The sequence below is a fragment of the Ahaetulla prasina genome, chromosome 14, assembly GCF_028640845.1.
Source record: "Ahaetulla prasina isolate Xishuangbanna chromosome 14, ASM2864084v1, whole genome shotgun sequence".
Taxonomy (NCBI): Eukaryota; Metazoa; Chordata; class Lepidosauria; order Squamata; family Colubridae; genus Ahaetulla; species Ahaetulla prasina.
In genome coordinates this window covers 1,798,435-1,819,383 of record NC_080552.1, presented here as the reverse complement: position 1 = coordinate 1,819,383, position 20,949 = coordinate 1,798,435, and the positions used below count along the sequence as shown (strand labels likewise).

At 42.1% G+C, this 20,949-nt stretch overlaps 1 protein-coding gene across 12 annotated transcripts in view; it reads right to left on the bottom strand.

Moving 5' to 3' along the window:
- TSC2 (TSC complex subunit 2) overlaps positions 1 to 20,949 on the bottom strand; it is a 55,486-nt gene that overhangs the window by 28,450 nt on the left and 6,087 nt on the right. For 11 of the 12 annotated variants that reach the window (XM_058157398.1, XM_058157399.1, XM_058157389.1 and 8 more), the window contains exons 7-21: positions 20,894 to 20,942; positions 20,248 to 20,373; positions 19,181 to 19,254; positions 18,837 to 18,963; positions 17,346 to 17,489; positions 16,002 to 16,139; positions 12,394 to 12,497; positions 4,999 to 5,080; positions 3,562 to 3,714; positions 2,726 to 2,842; positions 2,458 to 2,580; positions 1,853 to 1,962; positions 1,524 to 1,662; positions 597 to 719; positions 9 to 143 (exon numbers count right to left, since the gene is read on the bottom strand). In XM_058157398.1, the coding sequence (XP_058013381.1) occupies positions 9 to 143; positions 597 to 719; positions 1,524 to 1,662; positions 1,853 to 1,962; positions 2,458 to 2,580; positions 2,726 to 2,842; positions 3,562 to 3,714; positions 4,999 to 5,080; positions 12,394 to 12,497; positions 16,002 to 16,139; positions 17,346 to 17,489; positions 18,837 to 18,963; positions 19,181 to 19,254; positions 20,248 to 20,373; positions 20,894 to 20,942 (1,744 nt within the window). The remainder of the gene's footprint in view (positions 1 to 8; positions 144 to 596; positions 720 to 1,523; positions 1,663 to 1,852; positions 1,963 to 2,457; positions 2,581 to 2,725; positions 2,843 to 3,561; positions 3,715 to 4,998; positions 5,081 to 12,393; positions 12,498 to 16,001; positions 16,140 to 17,345; positions 17,490 to 18,836; positions 18,964 to 19,180; positions 19,255 to 20,247; positions 20,374 to 20,893; positions 20,943 to 20,949) is intronic. The other variant, XM_058157401.1, reaches the window with a different exon arrangement.

Below are 20,949 nucleotides of genomic sequence, written 5' to 3'. Positions count from 1 at the left end.
TGCAATACCTGCTTCGTCTTGTCCAGGTAGCTGTGATAGGAGATCAAAGCAGTCAAGACCGGAACCACCGCTTGGTGCAAGTCATTCCGGGACAGCCCTTCCGAGACATCCCTCAGCCGCTCCGTCATCTTCTTATCAGTGAGCTAAGCGAAAGAGACACCAACTTGTGCTTTCCAAAAACAATGTTACACGAGGGAAACCATGGATTGGAACCATTGGGGGGGGGGGGACAGTCAAGCCTCTGGGCCTCTGAAGTCTTGGGGGAAGGGGACGACACTCCTCAACTGCTGGATGAAAAATGAACTGCATTCTTCATAGAGAAGGAAGGGAAAACAATTACATGGAGAATTATCAAAGTGAACTGCATTTGATTTAAAACATAGTTTTTGCTTGTGTTGGATCCACCCTCATAGATTCTGGCCCTCAGCCTAAAACATGCTCTACAGCCTAGGATACAGACAGCCAAGACCAAAGCTGCAGGCTAATACCCCCCTCCCCCAATTCCATGCTGGCTGTAGTCATATCACGAAAACGTGCTGGGGAAGGGCAGAGAGAAGCTGGGCCCCAAACAGCCAAGCCCAAATTCCCGTCCTTACCATGGAGCACAGGGCAGAAGACAGCTGATCGATACTGCAAGGGGAAGTTAAGTACAGGACTTTATACTGCAGGGATTTGGGCAGCTTGTTCAGGACCTGTTTCAGCACCTTCCAATCTGTCTCCTAAAAGGGAAGAAGAAGAAGAAGAAGAGAGAAATTCGAGAAATGGAGGAAGAGCCCAGAAAGCAGCAGACAAGGAAGGGTCCTGATGCCCCAGAAAGGATCCTTTTTCTACATGAATCGAGTTATTTATTCTCAGCATTCTAGCCATTATTTAATCACTCTGTATTTGCTATGATATTATTTGTTCTTGATAGCATTTCAGAAGCAGTATTGGCTGACAGAACACGACCCTCAAAATAAATAAATAAATATGAGTATTACGGCATTCCTTAAACAAACAGGAATGTTGGAAACCATCGGCAAAAATCCCAGCATTCATTCAAAATGCTTCATCTTATAGTTACAAAACTGTAAACCTACTAACAATAATCCCGTAAGCTTGCCTGCCTAATTGGACATCCTTAAGAGAACATGGTTGCCAGAATCTCCAAACCACCATGCATACATTTGGGCCAGCAAAGAGATCTGAAAACTGGAGTCCAGACATGTGAAAGGTGCTGCCTTGGGGGAATGCAGTTGCAAGATACTAACACCCCCACCCCCACCCCCATCCAAATGACAAAGAGTGCAAGTGAGGCTTGAACTGGGAACTTCCCAGTTCAGAACTCAGTCTCTTCAGCACTCTCCCAAAGTTTGCTACAATCTGGCCATTTATTGCAACCTGTGTCTAGAAAACCGGGAAATCCACTGCGATTGGCAAAAGCTGTCTTGAAACTCTGGCCTCTGACTTCAGTCCGATCCTGGCTGGACACCGAGAACTCAGATCAACTGGCTTTTGTGCACTTTGATTCCTCCCTCACTCACTTGCTTCAAGCACTGCAGAAGAACTCCAAAGAGGAGAGAGTAAGACAGGTGGCCTGTGCGGATGGGGGCATTCTGAGGGGGGGCGCTTGGACTTCCCGAGGGAGGGGACAGAGTGCCGGCAAGCTTTTTCTCGGGCTCCCTGCAACAAAAGAGAAGACCATCAGCATGGCCTGGTGCCCAGAGCTCCCCATTCCATTCAGAAGACCGAGCTCCTGCCAGACCATTCCAAGCGAGCTTTAGGCTAGGACAAAGGAGAAGCATTTGGGAGAAGAAGCAGCCGCTGCCCCCAAGCTCTGGAAAGGGAAAGGCTGCAACCAAAAGAAACATACACCACATCGCAGAGGCAGTAGGGGCTGAATCTCACAAGGCCATCTTTGGTGGGGAGGCCCAGGCGGTGGAGAAGAGCATCAGCACGGAGTGAGAGCAAGAAGTCAAATACCTAAAAATGGAAAGAACAATCCAACGTAAGAGCAAGAAGGAAAAGAAAAGGGCATCGTTTCCAGTCATTCCAAGTCTGACTACATGAAAAGAGCTCCGCAGCCAAGCTAATATTTCTGAAAAACGTCCAGAAAGCATTAGATGGGCAGCAGAAAGAAATTGTCCCCACCCCCATGGGCACAGCGTCCCTGCAAAAGTCAATGTTTTGCTGCATTGCTGTTAAACCTCATTCCTCTTGTGTCACCATCAGGTTCAAACCGTCACAGTAAGTCAGGCAGGCAAGAGGGTCACACTTAGCCTAGTCTAGGGATTCAGCAAGAGGCGCCGCACCCCTCTGTTGTGAGAAAAGGCCTTCTCAGAACTTGTAAAATCAAGACAACTGTCTACAAGTTCAGCAGCAATGGCCATGCAAACCATTTCGCTCCCCCTTTGCTTCCTCCCTCCAACTTCTCCTGCAAACCTCTGGGTCTGGGAAGGGATCTGAAAGAGCTTTCACCTGCAGGCGGATGCTGCTGGCAATGGGAAGGCTGTACTTGTGCTTGTAGTGGAGCTGAAGGTGATGGGCGAGCATCTCATAGACCCGCATGGCGTGGCTGGCAGGCAAGCTGTACAACTTGGTCTAAAAGGCAGAGGGGAAGAGTTTTTGTCACACTGGAACTGTTCTCTTCTACTACAGAAGCACAGAAAGAATGGCCGAGGACCATACTGAAATCTTAAAATATTCTCCTTGCAAGGGAAAAAGAAAGGGCGGGCTGGAACTTTACCTGGAAAATGACAAGTAAGCCAACGACTGCCGTCTTCACATCTTCTAAGGAGGCCGAGTAAGAGAGCAGGTCTCTTTCTTCCAGGTCAGCAGGAGGCAGCAAAGAGTGGGAAGCCACCTTTACAGGAAGACAGCAAACAGCTTTGCTGAAGACAGCAGCCCACAATGGGGACTTCAAGGGGCGGAGATTGCCCCTAAGAGCTCTGAGAGCCGCTGATGCCACCACTGAGAAGTGCTGCTGGGTAGGCCAAGAGGATGGACATGAGGAGTGTGTGTGAAGAGGAGACACACACACCCCACCTGCAAGAACCAAGGCTTGGGGCCAGGAGGGACCAAGCTGAGAATGGCTTATCTGAGGGTGGGTCCTCACCTGATGACCGAGTGGGATTCACTTAATACTGGCAACAGACATGGCCAGAACTGCCATTGCTATGAGGGGCAATCATGTGATATGTCTTGCCTAACAACCACATTACTTAATACCAGAGTTGTAAGTCACAGTTGTGGTTAAGCGAGGACTGTCTGCATGGCAATTGTGCTTGAAAACATCATAGTTCAGTGCTTTGTGTACATCCGAACTCTGTTTCAGTTAACAAGACATACTGGAAGGGGAAGGAGCATTCCATTCCATTGCCCACCTTCAAAACAGAGTTGCGACACAATGCTGTCAGTTACCAAAGCCTCTTAATTTTACAATGCGCACTGGACAGCCCCACCAGAAAAGCAGTAAATTAACAACAATCTCTCTGACCCAAAGCAGGATTTCCTCTCTGTTTCCTGGGAAGGGGCTTCATCTCTGCGGTCACAGAAACTGGAGGTGAAACATGGAATCCATACCTTCTCTATGATATCCAGCAAGCTGCTGAAGTGATGGGTATTGCAACCCTCAGCCAAGTCCACCAGCAACTGGGTCGCCAGTTTGCGAACTTGGTGGTCTTTATCTTCTGGGACATGAGACAGCTGGGAGATGACCAGATTAATCAATTCCTCCTGCAATCAGAGACAATTTCCAACTGTAACTAAGGCGGGTGGATAGACAGGTTTCTATGCTGTCAGGAAAAACAATCAGGTTTAGGAGTCTTGAATTTCTAGGTCCTCAAGCAGCCATATGTCATTCGGCCTCCAGAATCTTTTCAACACACACAACCATGAATGTGTATTGGGATGTGCAAAGAGGTTGGGGAACGAGGGGAAGAGAGGTTGCCGAGGAAACACTCAGATTATATGAGGTGCAGAACTCCCCAGTCACTTAGGGGTCAGGAAAAGAAACTAAGAGAAGGATCTGCCCTAGCGGGAAGATTTTCAGACTTGCAAGATTGATATCAGCCCTGTATTGTACAGGTAGTTCTTGATTTACAACAATTGAACTCAAAATTTCTGTTTTTTAAGCTAGACTGTTGTTAAGTAAATTTTGTCCCATTTTATGACCTTTCCTGCCACAGTTGTTAAGTACATCAATGCAGATATTAAGTTAGTAGCATAGTTGTTAAATTAATCTGGCTCCTCCAGAAGATCAAGAAATGTGATCGCATGACCCCAAAACACTGCAAATAGGAGTCAGTTGCCAAGCATCTGAATTTTGATCACTTCTGCCTTAATTTTTTTATTTATAAACTATTGTTTTATCTTTCAGCAATGTTAGTCAGCAATTGTGGCACTTTTACAATTGATAATATTTTTCCTGAGATTTTGAATTCAGCTGATTGTCAAGATCTCTGAGTACTACACAATAAAAATACAGCTTTCTATGATTTTTAAATGCTGAAGTAGTTTTCATTGATCGTTGTTTCCATTTGTGATTTTAAAAATTGTGTTCTGCTGCTTTTACTGAATCCCACGTAACATACTAAAAATCAATAAATAAGTAATCATTATAAATTCACCAACTTAAATAAGAATTTAAGAAGTGCAAGCAGTGATAGGTAGAAGAAAGAGAGCAGTGCATATATTCAGGGTTTCCAAAGGATTCAAGGATCATCTGATGGAAGCCAAAGAAGCAACTCCAGATGTTTCATTTCACTGCAGAAAAGCACTGACACTTACACAAAGAAATAGGCTGTGCAGCTTCCACTGCCTTCAAACTTTCTGTGCCTGCTGAGGGCAGCATTCCAAAGTTCTACGGGATGACATGTGTTCCTTGAGCCCGATTTTCTGGTGGTTTCAGGAACAGAGGGCTAAACCTTGCAGAGGTTTGTGCCTCTCTCCTCTGGGCCATTAACCACAAAGCCTGACGACTTCTCTGTACAATCAGAATAGAATAAGAGGGAGACTCACCTCATAAAGCTGCCTGTTGACACTCAGCACGAAAGACAGGACATGCAAAACCTTTATGCGAACAGCACTCCGGCTTTCATTTCTAAGCAGAAAACGTGGGGAAATAAAGTTGCTTTTCAAAAAAGAGACCAAATCTACCCTTGCAGCTCAAAATCTTATGGTGGCCAGCATTGCTCATCTTGTTAAACTATAAGCTAACTCTGGAACTCATCTGATCCTTTAGGCTAAACCAGTCTTTGGTTTATTCAGTGGTAATGCGCTTCTGGGCTAATAGGACACGTTCCAATTATTTGTTATCCTAATTATAACAATTAATTTAAAACAATGTAATTACAGAAATACTGCCACTAATAAAAGTATGCATCAATATATAGTACATGTAGTTTTTCCATCGTAAGTTATTGCACTTATGAGATGGACCCAGTTAATAGAAGCAATCATTTTTAACAGATTAACAAAGTTGGAAGGGACCTAATAGGTCATCTAGTCAAGCAGGAGACCCTACACCATTTCTGACAAATAGCAGTCCAATCTTTTGTTGAAAGTCTCACGTGATGAAGCTCCCACAACTTCTGAAGGCAACTTCTGTTCCATTGGTTGATTGTTCTCACTGTCAGAAAGTTCCTCCTCATTTCTAGGTTGAAGCTCTCCTTGGTCAGTTTCCATCCATTATTCCTTGTCTGGCCTTCAGGTGCTTTCTAAAATAGCTTGACCCATTCCTCTTTGTGGCAGCCTCTCAAGTATTGGAAGATGGCCATCATATGTCTCCCTTGGTCCTTCCCTTCACTAGACTAGCCATGCCCAGTTCATGTAGCTGTTCTTTATTATTTTCATTTTAACCCTCGCCTTTTTACCCTGCCATATAAATTTATTAATCCCAATCTGCCAATCTTCCAAATTTTTATCCTTTTTAATTATTGGTATCATCTGGAACAGAAACAAAAATCTAGGTAACACATTCATTTTAATAGCCGCAATCCTTCCCAATAGCGACAACTGCAATTTTTTCCAGACACTCATATCATTCTGAACTTTTTGCCATAGCAAGTCATAATTATTCTTATAAAGTTTCTTGTTCGATGAGCTAATATAAACCCCTAAGTATTTAACCTTTTTTACCACCTCAAATCCTGTCATTTCCTCTAGTTTTTGTTTCTGTTGTATAGACATATTTTTAATTATCACTTTTGTTTTATTCTGATTTATTTTAAATCCTGATACCTTTCCATATTTATCAATTACTTCCAACAAAAATCTACTTGAATTTATAGGATTTGTTAAGGTAACCACATCATCATCTGCAAAAGCTCTAACTTTGTACTCATATTGTCTAATCTTAATTCCCTCTATTTTCGTTAATTCTCGTATTTTATCTAATAATGGTTCCAGAGTCAAAACAAACAATAATGGTGATAAGGGACATCCCTGTCTCGTTCCTTTCGCAATCTTAATAACTTCTGTCAAACTACCATTTATTATAATCTGAGCTGTTTGCTCTCCATAAATCGCTTTAATTATTCTAACAAAACAATCTCCAAATTGCATTTTCTCTATTAATTTAAATAAAAAATCCCAATGCAATCGATCAAAAGCTTTCTCTGCATCCAAAAAAATAAGTGCTGCTGAAGTATTCTTCTTTTCCAAATATTCCAATATATTAATAATCTGTCTAACATTATTCCTCATCTGCCTCCCTTTTATAAAACCAGATTGATCAGTATGAATTCTTTGTTGTAAAACTAACATTAATCTATTTGCTATTATTTTTACAAAAATCTTATAATCATTATTTAAAAGTGAAATCGGCCTGTAGTTACCGGGTTTAGAGCAATCTTGCTCCTCTTTGGTATCAGTGAAATAAAAGATGTTTTCCATGACGGGGTATTCCCACCCTAGTTGTATCTGATTAAATAATTCTTTAAGTGGGCCTAATATTTCATCCTGTATTTTTTATAATAACTTGCTGTAAGACCATCTGTACCAGGGTTTTCCCATTTTAATTGTTTAATTGCTCCACTATTTCTCCAGTAGCTATCGGCCGATTCAGCTCCTCCTCTGTTCTAATGTTAGAATATTAACCTTATAATCTTTCAAATAATCATAAATGTCCCTATTCAATATTTTGTCTTTTGCATATAAAGCAGTATAAAATTCTGAGAATGCCTTTTTAATTTTATCCTGTTGATATATCTCTTTGCCTTTATATTCTATTTTTTGTATGACACGTGCTTTCTGTTTTTTCCTTAAGTTATATGCCAACCATCTCCCAGGTTTATTTGCATTACAAAAGGTATTATGTTTAGCATATTGTATATTTGTTGCCACCTGGTCTGCCATTAACATATTAAATTGACTCTGTAATATTTTTATAGCCTCTTTAAGTTTGTGATCTTGTGGGTTTTGAATTAATAACTGTTGCTTCCTTTGAATTTCTTCTTCCAAGTACCTACGCTGCCTTTGTTTATTATTTCATGTAACTGTTCTTCATATGTTTTAGCCTTCAGTCCCCTAATCATCCTGGTTGTTCTCCTCTGCACTTTTTCTAGAGTCTCAACATCTTTTTTATAGTGTGGTGACCAAAACTGGATGCAGTACTCTAGGTGTGGTCTTACTAGGGCTTTATCAAGTGGTATTAGTACCTCACTTGATCTTGATTGTATCCCTCTGTTAATGCAATTTAGGATTGTGTTGGCTTTTTTAGCTACCGCTGCACACTGCTGGCTCATATTTAGCTGGTTGTCCACTAAAACTCCAAGATCCCTCTCACAGTTACTGCTATTAAGCCTGGTTTCCCCAAGTTTATATGTGTGCTTTTGGTTTTTTTTACCTAGGTGTAAGACTTTACTTTTCTCTACATTGAATTTCATTTTGTTAGATAACCCAGTGTTCAAGTTGGTAAAGATCCATCTTCTAGGATGTTAGCTATTCCTGCCAGCTTAGTATCATCTGCAAATTTGATGAATTCCCCTTCTATTCCCTCATCTAAATCGTTTATGAAGATATTGAAGAGTATTATGCCTAAAATGGAACTTTGTGGCACCCCACAGCTTACTTCTCTCCATGTAGACTTAGACCCATTAAGGACTATTTGTTGAGTACAGTTTATCAGCCACTTCAGAATCCATCTGATGATGAAGCTATCTAGCCCACTTTTTTCTAGCTTACGATGAAGTAGGTTGTGGTCTATTTTGTCAAATGGCTTGCTGAAGTCTAAGTATATTATGTCCACAGTATTTCGCTGGTCTGCTAATTTAATCATTATGTTGAAGAATGAGATAAGATTGGTTTGGCATGATCTGTTTTTAACAAACCCGTGCTGACTGCTAAAGTAATTTTACTCATTTCTAGGTATTGGCAGATCTGTTTTTTTATTACATTTTCCAGAATCTTCCCGGGTATTGATGTTAGGCTGATTGGTCTGTAGTTTCTTGGGTCTGGTTTTTGTTTTTTTTTGAAGATGGGAACCATATCAGCTTTGTATTCATCAAGATCAGACAGGTGTTCTCTTACTATTTTTTTGCTTATTTTAACTTTTATTTCCAGTCTCTTTTTTACAGTTGTTTGTGGTAGGTTGGGCTATAGTTTCTTTTTGCATGAAGACCGATGCAAAGAATCAACTCCCTCTATCACTTCTTTTCTGTTTGTACGTATTAAGTCCAGTATAGCTCTCCCTCTAGTTCCCTCCTCTATCTTTTGGACAACAAAGTTGTCAGCTAGGTTGGTTAGGAACCTATTTGATTTTTCACTTGGTGCAGAATTAGTTTTCCAATTGATATCGGGGTAATTGAAGACCCCCATTACTATTGTAGTGTGTTTCCTACATGTTTGTTAGTTGGTTGGCAAAAAGAATATCTATTTTTTCTTCTTGATTGGGTGGCCTATACTATACAACTATTGACATGTCATTCTTTTTTTTTTCTTTTATGTTGACCCATACGCATTCTAGGTTTTTGTCTTTGGTTTCATGCAATTCTATAGCAATATGGTGGTTCTTTACATACAGTGCAACTTCACCTCCTCTTTTATGGGGTCTGGTTTTTTTGAAATTTGTATCCTTCTATCAGTATGTTCCAGTCGTGGGTTTCATCCCACCAAGTTTCTGTTATTCCTACTATGTCATATCTACCTTTGTGTATTAATAATTCAAGTTCACCCTGTTTGTTCCCTAGACTTTGTGCATTTATATATAGGCACTTGAGGTCTTTATGCCTGATTCTCGGTATGCTTCCTATGTCTCCTGTTTGGAATTTGTCTTCCTTCCCATCCCACTTTATTTCGTTATTTGCCTTGCTTTCTAGGGGTTTTTGTTTGGAATTACATCCTGGAAATCCTAAAGACTGGTCCCCCTCCCCCCCCCTCAATTTTAGTTTAAAGCTCTCCTGATAAATTGAGCCAGTTGTTTTCCGAAAACATTCTTCCCAGTCTTTGTGAGGTGCAACCCATCCCTTGACAAAAGCCCATCTTGGAGGTAGTACTGACCATGGTCCAGGAATCCAAAATTTTTTGGCAACACCAACCCTTTAGCCAGTGGTTCACATCTAGAATTCTTTGTTCTCTTGCCAGATATTGTCCTTTCGTTGGCAGTACTGATGAAAAAACTACTTCTACACCTAAGTCCTTGACTTTCTTGCCTAGCTGCTCATAATCATTCAATATTGTTTTCAAGTCCTTTTTTGTGTCATTCGTCCCAACATGCAGTAGTAGTAGAAAGGGGTAGTAATCTATTGGTTTTATTATTTTGGTTAGGTTCTCAGCCACATCTTTGACTTTAGCTCCAGGGAGACAACAAATCTCTCTGTCTACAGATGGCAGGTTCTGTTCCCTTGAGAACTGAATCTCCTATCACCAACACTCGCCCTTTTTTTTCCTACGATGGTTTGTGGTGTTTTTCTATCACATTTGGTGGCGCTACTTTTTTGGAGACATTTGATGGTGGTTCTTCTCTATGTGTCTGCATGTTTTCTTCTAGTGAGAGTCCAGGTTATCGACTGCTTAGCACCAGTGGGGCTGCTTCAGAGTGAGTTGGTTTGGACAGGGGTTTTGTATTAGGTTTGTGTTTTTTTCTAAGAGTGACATGTTTCCATCTGTCTTTTTCCTCTAAGGGGTCAAATCTTTTAGAAGTTGTTTGGTCATTATTATGTTCAGTTTGGCCATAATCTTTTTGCAAGGTTTGGGGTTTCTCATTTTGTAGATCGAAGAGTTTCAGAGTGGTTAGTTTCCTCTAGACCCTTCACTTTTCCTTCTAGTAACTTGATTAATTTACATTTGGTATATATGTAGTTTGGGTATTCTATGGGCATAAGTATATACATGGAACATGTTCTGCAGATCACAGTAGTATCAGTTTCTTCTTCCATGAGTGGGTTTACAAAAAATTGAGAGTGAAAGTGTAGAGGGTTTTACCACAGATTTTTAAAAGGGAAAAATGTCCAATTTGGGATACAGAGGTTCTAACAGATCATTTAAAATTTGGGGGACTCAAGTCTAGCTAAAGTTTAAGGTTCTAACATTTAAAGAGTACCTAGTTTATGGATTTAAAGTTCTACAGTTCAAATTGTCTAGTTTAAAATTTTAAGGATCATTTAGATTGTCCAATTTAAGGTTTTTTTCTCCGTGTTGAGTGGGCTTAAGTGTGAGGTTTGTTCTTAGCCTGTACTTGAATGTTCTTTGATTGTCCCTTCCTTATTGTGATCCTTTCCCTCCCTGCTTTCTTGTGGGCTTTACTTATCTCTTACTTCTCTGCCTTTATATGTTCTGTACTTGCTATTGTCTACTTGCCTTTGATTTTCCTTTGCCTTGTGTCCTGTGTTGTCTTTCTATCCTCTCTTCCTGCTTGCTTTTCTCCTGCCACTATCAGGTATTCAGCTCTCCCTGCTTTTCTCAGTCCCTCCCACCCACCAACCCCTGCCTGTTGGTCTCCACGCTGTTTTGTTGCTGCTCTCAGTCACCAATTCGCTGATCCGCTGTGCTGAAATGCTCCACCAACACCAGCAGCCTCCGGTTGCACCAATGCTCTCCACGCTCCTCTCAGGGTCTGCTTCATTGTGCTGCCACATGGCTCCCAATTGCGGTGCTTCTCACAGCAACAGGTATGCCTGGATGGCCCACAGCAAGCTCGCCTCGTCTCCTCTCCACAGTCGGTCCTCCTCCCTGCTCCTCTCTCTCTCTCTCTCTCTCTCTCTCACTCACTGGCTCACCTTTTCTTTCTCTGCCGGTCAGTTGGCTCGCCTCTCCGCCCCATGGATGGTTTTTCACACTGCTCCACAGCTGGGCCCCACTCGCTCACCGGCTCGCCTCATTGTTCTCCCCCGGTGTATTTTGCCTCTCTGTGCTCCTCGCTTCAATGGGCTTCCATGCTCTTGGGGAGGCCTCTTGGGTGCAGCTGGGCTTCTCTCAGCAGGCCAAGTTCACTGTGGATCGTTTTTCTCCTATTTCTCCAGTCTTATTTTTCTTTCTCTATGATTTATTCTATGATTTATCTTTGCCTTTCCAGCTCTCCTCCTATCATTTATCTTACTTTAATAGCAACTTTTCTCTTCTTTTAACTCCCTGCGATGTAACTATGCTTCCTCTGTTGCCGCCATCTTGGTTTCGACCCGGTTTTATAGCAATTTTTACAGCGGTCATTAAGCAAATCACTGTAGTCATTAAGCAAACAATGTGGTCATTAAGAAAATCCAGTTTCCTCAATGGGCATTTTTTACCACTTTTTGCCAGAAAACATCCAGGACATAAACTGTTTCAACTCCTACCCTCAAAACGACGCTACAGAGCAGTGCACATCAGAACTACTAGACACAAGAACAGTTTTTTCCCAAACACCATCACTCTGCTAAACAAATAATTCCCTCAACATTGTCAAACTATTTACTAAAACTGAATTACTATTAATCTTCTCATAGTTCCCATCACCAATCTCTTTCCACTTATGACTGTATGACTGTAACTTTGTTACTGGTAATCCTTATAATTTATATTGATATATTGACCATCATTTGTGTTGTAAATGTTGTACCTTGATGAAGGTATCTTTTCTTTTATGTACACTGAGAGCATATGCACCAAGACAAATTCCTTGTGTGTCTAATCACACTTGGCCAATAAAATTCTATTCTATTCTATTCTATTCTATTCTATTCTATTCTATTCTAAAGGTGTATTAAACATCAGAAAAGTATGATCACATGGGCTGGAGTCATAAAACAGTTCACAATCCACAATGGCTGCATTCAGAAGCCGCAAACCATTTGGGTGAGCTCAATCACTAGACATGACATGTCTGCTTCCTGACATGGTCTGCAGCAGGTCTTGGGACCCTCCCCTCAACATCCTCATCTGGCAAAGCCTGGAGAGAAAAGAGATGATGTGGAGCCACGTGGCGGTTATTGGTCCTACCTGAAGAACCTGTCCATTAGTGCCTGGAGATTTTGAATCCAGCCGTCCTTCGCAGGGTGGATGGACTGAGCTCGGTAGGTTATGAGGTTCAGAACTGAAGATTCCTTCCAAAAGACAACAGAGAGGCAGCAGTGAGGGGGGGGGAGGGATACTGGAGTTCTGAATCATTTTCATTTTAACTATCTTTTGCTTCTTATATAATTTTATATTCAGTTTTTATGTTTTAATATTTTATGTATACACCAGCCAGTCACTGTGTGAGGAATATGGGCAGTTTCTAAATTTGATAAATTAAATAAAAATAGCCACCTACCTTTTCCCAATAAGATCCAAACATTCTGGCTTAAAAAGCACCAAGTTTTGTTTCTTACTACTTTATACACACATATGTGCAAAAATAAATAAATCAGGATCATGCAGAACCAATGTAATGGTTTAGAAAAGATGTGACTTAAATGGTGGTCTCTTCCAGAGGTAGTTAGAAAGAGGGACATGTTATCTGCCCTGCAGTTTGTAACTTAGCTTTCTTTTTTAATTCATACAAAACATTAATTTTTGTTTTTTTTCTAACTGAAGCACAGTTGCACATAAAACTTCTGCACAAGCATCAAACCAGTTTTGGGAGAATAAATAACATTTAAAACAATGGGTTTTATTGATCAGGACTGATTTAGTCTTGATCAATGGGGACAGAGAGTTAATTAATACAGAACATTTCTGTCCCCAGCAATCTAAAACTAATAGGGTTATTACTGCTTGTAATAGATGTTTGTGCAGGTAAGAATATTGACCTTGCTGTCAAGGAAAATCGAGCTTTTGATAGTGTGTGCCATACCATGTGCACCAATCAAACAGGTGGTAAGGAAGTAGGGGAACTCAGGCAGGAAACAGGCTATGTAGAAACTAAACATAGGGTCAGTCAAAAAGGATTCAAATGTCTATACACCAACGCCCAGAGTATGAGGAATACAAAGGATGAATTAGAAATTCAAGTAAGGGCAGATATGATATTGGTAAGATAGAAAAATGTGGGTTCGACAGCATCACCACCAGATGGATTCATAACTGGCTGACCAACCAGACTCAACATGTAGCCCTCAATGGAACTGCATCTACATGGAGGGAAATATGCAGTGGAATACCTCAAGCCTGTTTTAGACCCAGTACTCTTCAATGGGGCTCAGGCTGCTAATGCAGCCTGTTATTAACACACAGCTGCCTACAATTACAATTACTGCAGGCTCGAGTCCCATCAGGCCCAAGGTTGACTCAGCCTTCCATCCTTTATAAGGTAGGTAAAATGAGGACCCAGATTGTTGGGGGGACAATAAGTTGACTTTGTATATAAATATACAAATAGGATGAGACTATTGCCTTACACAATGTAAGCCGCCCTGAGTCTTCGGAGAAGGGAGGGATATAAATTCAAATTTAAAAAAAACATCTTCATCAATGATCTGGATGAGGGGATAGATGGGGAACTCATCAAATCTGTAGATGACACCCAGCTGGCAAGAATAGCCAACACTCCAGAAGATAGGCTTAAGATACAAAAGGATCTTGACAGACTTGAACATTGAGCGCTATCTAACAAAATGTAATTCAATGGTGAAAAAATTCAGGTTCTACATTTAGGCAAAACAACTCTAATGCACAAGTATAGTATAGGTGGCACCTGGCTCAATAGTAACTGTGAGAGAGATCTTGGACTCCTAGTGAACAATCACTTAATCAGTGGAGCCATGTGCTGCCGCTGCCAAAAGAGCCAACACAGTCCTAGGCTGCATTAACAGAGGGATAGAATCAAGATCACATGAAGTGTTAATACCATGCCTTATAGCCTTGGTAAGGCCCCACTTGGAATGCTGCATCCAGTTTTGGTCGCCTGATGTAAAAAAGATGTTGAGATTCTAGAAAAAGTGCAGAAAAGCGCAACAAAGATGATTAGGGGACTGGAGGCTAAAACATATGAAGAATGGTTGCTGGAATTGATTCAGTTTAATGAAAAGAAGGACTGGGGTGACATGATAGCAGTGTTCCAATATCTCAGGAGTCGCCATGAAAAAGAGGGAGTCAAACTATTCTTCAAAGCACCAGAGAGCAGGACAAGAAATCATGGATGGAAACTAATCAAGGAAAGAAGCAACCTGGAATTAAGGAGAAACGTCCTAACAGTGAGAACAATTAAGCAGTGGAACAACTTGCCTCCAGAAGTTGTGAATGCTCCAACACTGGAAGTTTTTAAGAGATTGGGCAACCATTTGTCTGAAACGGTATAGGGTTTCCTGTGTGAGCAGGGATTGGACTAGAATTTCTCAAATGTGATACTGGGAAAAGGAGGAGGAAATTTATCTGAGGAAGCAGAATTTCCTTCTTTTTCTCTGTTAAAGAAGCCATAATTGAAACAAATCGCACATGTGAAAAAGAAAAGTATACCCTCTTTGAGTTCTATGGTTTCATGTATCAGAGAGAGTAAAAATAATCTGGTCTTTAGCAGTTCTTGAAAGTAGGTAAATACAACCTCATGTGAACAACAATTTCACACATTTTTTCCTCTGAGCACAGCTTGACCTCGGGATTTGCTGGAAATCATTTCTGGTATCCTTCTTCTTTGGCATTGTGTGAACACACACCTCAATGCTGGGGACCAGCAAACTCCTAAAACTTTGGCTTTTCTAGAGGTTGTCACAATTGCTGATGCTCAGTTGATTAGCAGCTCCTAGCTGCTACTTAGCCTCCTCATGCCTATGGAAGCAGTCAGGGTGTACTTAAGTTTTCACACAAAGCTTCTCCACTTTCTTTTTGTAAAATAAATGATGACATGGTATAAAATGCCATGTGTTGTTCTTCATCTGAGGTTGCATTTACCTATTTTAAAGAACTGCTGAGGACCAGATGATTTGTAGTATGTCCTGACACATAAAACCATGGAACTCAAAAAAACTTCATAGAACTCCATAGACATAGAATTCAAAGAGGATGTACTCTAGTCCTCAATTTATGACCATAATTGAGGCCAACATTTATATTGCTAAGCAAGACATTTGTGAAGTGATTTTTGTTTTATTTTACATTACATTACAAGATTAAAAATGAAAACCATTCCAGAACCAGTGAACTATTAAAAGCCTTATTAACTGGGATTCTAGGTTGGGTGAGAAAAAAAGTTGCTAAATTAGTAACACAGCTTCTCCATTGACTTTGCATGTCAGGAGGTCACAAAAAGTGATCATATGACTCGAGGATACTGCAACCATCACAAATTGAACCAATTGCCACGTGTACAAATTTTGGTCACATGACCATGGGGAGACTACAACGGTCATAAGTGTCAAAAATGGTCAAAAGTACCTTTGTTAACTTTGAACAGTCACAAAACAAATGATTGTAAGATGGGGACTACCTGACCATTCTTTTCTACAGGACTGTCGCAAACAACACATGCTAATGCCATCTAAGACTTCTCAGCTGGCTTTTACTACTCAGGGGGCCTGGAAGACCATCTATAAGTGCATTAACTAAGCAACGGTGTGAAGGAGCCCTTTTGGGCCAAATAAAATGACTAGAAGGGATTGCTTGAGGGGAACATTTCCCACCCAAAGCCTTACAGGCCTTTGGTCAGCACATCGCTCCACAAGTTCAAAGTATCTCTCTTTGGAGCCATGGAAGTCGTTCTGGTCACACAGCTCCTCAACTGTAGTCAACAAATCGTGGACAATCGATTTCAGCTCCTGGCTTTCCAAAGTCTAGAAGGCAGAAGGAAAAAAACATCTTATTTCAACACACTGTCTAGCAGAGCTGCTTTCATTAATCCTGGTGCCTAAGAATGGGAGGAAAATGCACCTTCTTCCTAGCTGCAGTTCATAACCCAGTTAAGACTTGTGACTCAGCTAATTTCCCCCTAGCAATTATTTAATCAAGAGCCTCTATTTCTGCCAGAGTTACAGATGCAGGAACAGGCGCAGACTGCTGGACCTTCAAGAAAGAAGCAAACTTCCAGCCGGAAAGCAGGAAACAGACAAGGGCAGTTGCATTTGAGAATAAGGACAGTCTCCGGAATCCTTGTGTTGCAACTTTTTACCTTCCTGCCAATAAATATTATTAATCTGAGTTTCTAGTCTTATTCTGTGGATTAACTATTCCAAATCTAGACAGCAAATAGGGTTCAGGGTTACTCACAAGTCATGATTTCCTCAAGGAAAGTATAACCACATTCCACATGCCCTAGTTTAAATATGTCACTTATTTGTGCATTACAGATTTGGTCCCCTGAATAGCCTATTTGGTCCCCTGAATAGCCGGTTTGGTCCCATGCATTTTGGCTGTTTAGCTCCATGCATGAAGTGAGATACAGGTATTTCAAGTAGACAGTGATGTGTGGCTATTCTGGGCAAGAAAAATTGGTGGAGGAAGAAATAAGAGCTGGTAAGATGCCACACTCATCAGTGGTGGCTGGGGTGGGGGTGGGGGCAAGAGAAAAGGAAAGGGGGCCCTGGAAAGATCAAGGGGGCAGGCAAGCAGGCAGGCCCGTCTGCTTCTGGGATTTTGTGTGTTCTGAAACTCAGAACTGAAAGCTCCCAGTGCCCCTTCTGCCAAATTGTGGCTGGACCAAAATGGCCAGGAAGAACTTCTGGAATGCTCGGTTTGCCCCAGATTCCAAACACCACAGCTTTTCCTTTTCATCCACACCCATATTGCACATCATAAAACTGTTTGGCATTACCCATGCCAGCGAAAGGGCAGAGGTGGCATCTAAATTTCTGGGCTTAGTTTTGACCAATCTTGAGGAGAAAGAGCCCCTCAAAGAAAAGGAGAAAAGCAACAGAATGCACAAATACAGGTGGTTGTAAGAACAACCTTCAATCCACACACACCAGAAGTTCACAATCTGGTGAGCTGTACAGCAAAATCTCCTCCACCAGGAGGGCATCTAAAACAGGCAGAGCACCAACCTGCAGCTGCTCAACCAGCCGCTGCATGATCTCCAAAAGGACGTCCCAGGTGACTGCCTGGAGGTCCTTGCCATACTTCTTGATCAGCCTTGTTATGGAGAGAACGATTTCGTAAGACACGATGGCATTGGGGGCTGACATGGCCTAGAAGGAAAAGTCACAGTCAAGGGAAGAGCTGGTGAGCAGAAGCAGCGCCTGAACCCTCCCCAGAATGGCGCCTTCCCTCTTGAATTTTAGGAAGACAGTGGTGGTGGTACTCTTCTCCTGAGCTTAGGGGGAAGACAGAGCACAAAAGGCTGACTCTACTTAGGGATTTTTATACATGTGCCATTTTTACTTTCTATTATTATGTAGCTGCTTTCATCAGAATTATTTAAATCCAAAAGCTGCATCATTTTTGTTGGCCATAAATCATCTAAAGTCTGGGAAGAAAGTGGTATACATATTTTAAAGTAAAATTAAGAAATATTTTTCATTTTAAACTTCTGTTCTAAAATAGGGGTGTCTAACTCAAGATCCAGGGGCCAAATCCAGCCTGCGGAGTGCTTAGACTGGCCTGTAGGGCAGCACTAGAAACAATGAAGGACCAACCCGTAGTGCTTCTGCCAGAGAAAACAGAGCTTGGGAGGGCCGTTTTCATTGGCAGAGGGTTGCAGGAGACCATTGCAGCCAAAAACAGAGCTCGGGAGCCTGTTTTCGCTGGCACTTGGGTCACCAAAGGCGCTCCCGAAACAAGTGACGTCGAGCTGGCCACACCCACGGTGGTCGTGCCCACCCCACCCACCCCGAGGTCAAACACAACCTGATGCGGCCCTCAATGAAACAGAGTTTGACACCTTGTTCTAAAATATATTTTATAGTAAAATTAATAATAAATCTAAGTAGTAAACAAATGCTAGTGTTGGAGGACTCCAAGCCAGCAGCTGCTCTGAGTAGAACTGGATGTTTGTGAAAAGTTGCAACCAAGAGAGGAATCCAGGTGCTTATAGCTTCCTCGGGCTCCTGCTCGCTCACAGCTCTTATGAGGCTCCATATCTGGGATGTAAGCAACTCTGAAGACACTAAGAAGAGAACCTTGTATTTAGTTATCTCTGACACAACTCCTTCCCCAGTTCCACTTCTCCAGCATTCATTTGCTTGTTACCCACCCTTCCTCCAAGGAGCTCAGGGATCTGTAAAAGATTCCCCTTACCCAAATTGTATCCTAGTTGCTGATCTGCAGGTAGGCAAGGCAACTAATCCTCAACCAGCAGTGACTGTTCAGTGCACTTTGCCGGAATGTCACTTGTCTAGCTATCAAGAACCCATGGCAGCCTTTGCAAGCGGGGAACTTTGGGAAAAGTTGGGCCAACTGCCATGAAGGCTGTGGCTTATGGTTGTGCTGCACTTGGAATTATTCGGAATACAATCTAATACATCTGGAGGACCCAAGTCTGGGGAGGCAACTCTACGCCATCCAGATTCAAACCCTTTTCAGGGTTTCGTGTTTACCTTCAAGAAAGAGGGCAGCACGGATGTTGGTGAATTTTTGAGAGACTGCAGTCTGTGTGCACCCCACAAGGCCATCCCCACAAAGAAGACAGCTCCTCTCAGGAGGACAGCATCTGCCATGTAGGTCCTGAAAACAGAGAACAGTGGCAAGGATGCCTAATCTTCCCCCCTAAAGTCTGCACATGAACAACAGGTCCCAGATTTTGTACATTTCCTACGTCAAGATGAAACAGCATTTCATTTTTTGTGGCGCCCAACCATCTCTCTGCGCTTCCAAGGTGGTCTTTCAATGTGCCACAACCAAGGCTTGCTCCCATCCCTGAGAAAGACATGCAGCCACATACCTATCCTCCATGATCCGACACATGTTATAAATGGCACTATGACCCAGGTGAGTTCCCAACAGATTCCGCATGAGCTGAAGGACAAATAAGGGCTCTCTGTTAAGTGTACAGAATCCCAAGAATTCCACACAGAAAGTACTATACATTTCGCAACAAAGAAATGAAGGGAGCACCAAGCCTGATGACAAATTCTCCAACAGAAATTTAATGAAACTGTATAACATTTATATCAATTCTGTGCTGAATGGTAGATAATTTGGCATACTGTCTTCTAAAATGTCACCCAAACATTTTCAATGCAAAATTCCTGCTCTTTAAAGCACAGATAGGTGAGTTGAATTTCATATGTTTTTCTAATGTAAAGCAGCCAGTAAAGGGCTGACCTTGATATGTAAGTGGCAAAGCCAAAAACTTGGGGGGGAAACCTTGGGAGGAGGGGTGCTGGAAGAATTCTGAGTAAAAGCCAGCTCTTCAGGCCTTCTACCTGCCAACCTGACAGCTCCAAAAAGGGCAGACAAGAGATCCAACTGTTCAGGTCTACTCTGCCTTATCCCAAATATTTTGTATGGAGGCTCTAATAGGGCATCAAGCCAAAAAGGAGGCTGCTTGAAATCCCTCCCCCTTCTTCCATGTGGCCCTAGGAAATATCTGCTCCCTTCCTAGATCTCAAGCAACTTTCTCTGGAGAATAGAAGGATCAGGGCATGTTTGCCTGGAGATAAGAACATTACCAGATCAAAATATTACTTGGTTCACACATTCACATGACTGAATTTGCTGTCTGGGATTGAATTTGCCTTATTCAACTCAATCTACTTATAAAAATAGCACCAAGTATAAATAAAGCACATTATGGCTTAGTATATGACATGAACCAGACGGGTATACCAGGGCTTACATACATTAAATAAGCCCACAACACCAAACAGATTCTGGCCTGGTTGATAGGTGAACCCAGCTGTAGGTTCCTTAAGCTCCCCTCCCCCCACAAAAAAAACCCATGCTGCTGCTGCTGCTACTGCATTTTTCTCCTGCTGCTTCCTGCTGAGCCTGGGAGAAACGCCTCACCTTCCAGCAGGGCTCACAGAGCTCCTTCACATTGATGGTCCAGCACAAAGTGATGATGAACATCGGGAGGATTTCAGAAGGCAGACAATTGTAACACACCACAGCATCCAACACCTGCAGAGAAACCTTGAGGGAAAAGGTTGGGGTGAGGAGAAATGATTTCTGTATTTCATTTCTAGTCTGTCTCAGCAAAAATACAAATGACTGAAGCAAACCAGGCAGGCAACTGATAAAAGCAAGCTAGGGCTGAGGGAGCAGCAAGCAAACTTAGTGTTACCCTTGTCTGAGCAAAGGCTACAGTGCATGCAGTTCAGACATGGGCCCGTGTCATTCTGGCACCCCTTCCCAGTCTTCTACCCAAGGACACAAGCAGCCAGCCACAAAATGACCCAGTGCATGAAGACCCGGGTACAAGCAGGCTTCCAACTGCCCCGCCATGAGATGCTGGCGGGCAGACCCAATTCTGTGGCTGTAACAGCAACTTGCAGGCAGGGAGCTTGATGGCAAACTGAGCAGGAGGAGGAGGGATGGATTGGAAGGTGTTGAAGGAGAAAGAAACAGAGTCAAAGTCTCACTGTCCCAACACAGACCTCTTCCTATTTTTAAGGGCCCTTTTTATCCTGCCCATGTTCATGTTACTACTCACCTTAATGTCAACTGCAGAAGAGGTCTGAATGCACAAGGCACAAATCATGCTAAAGG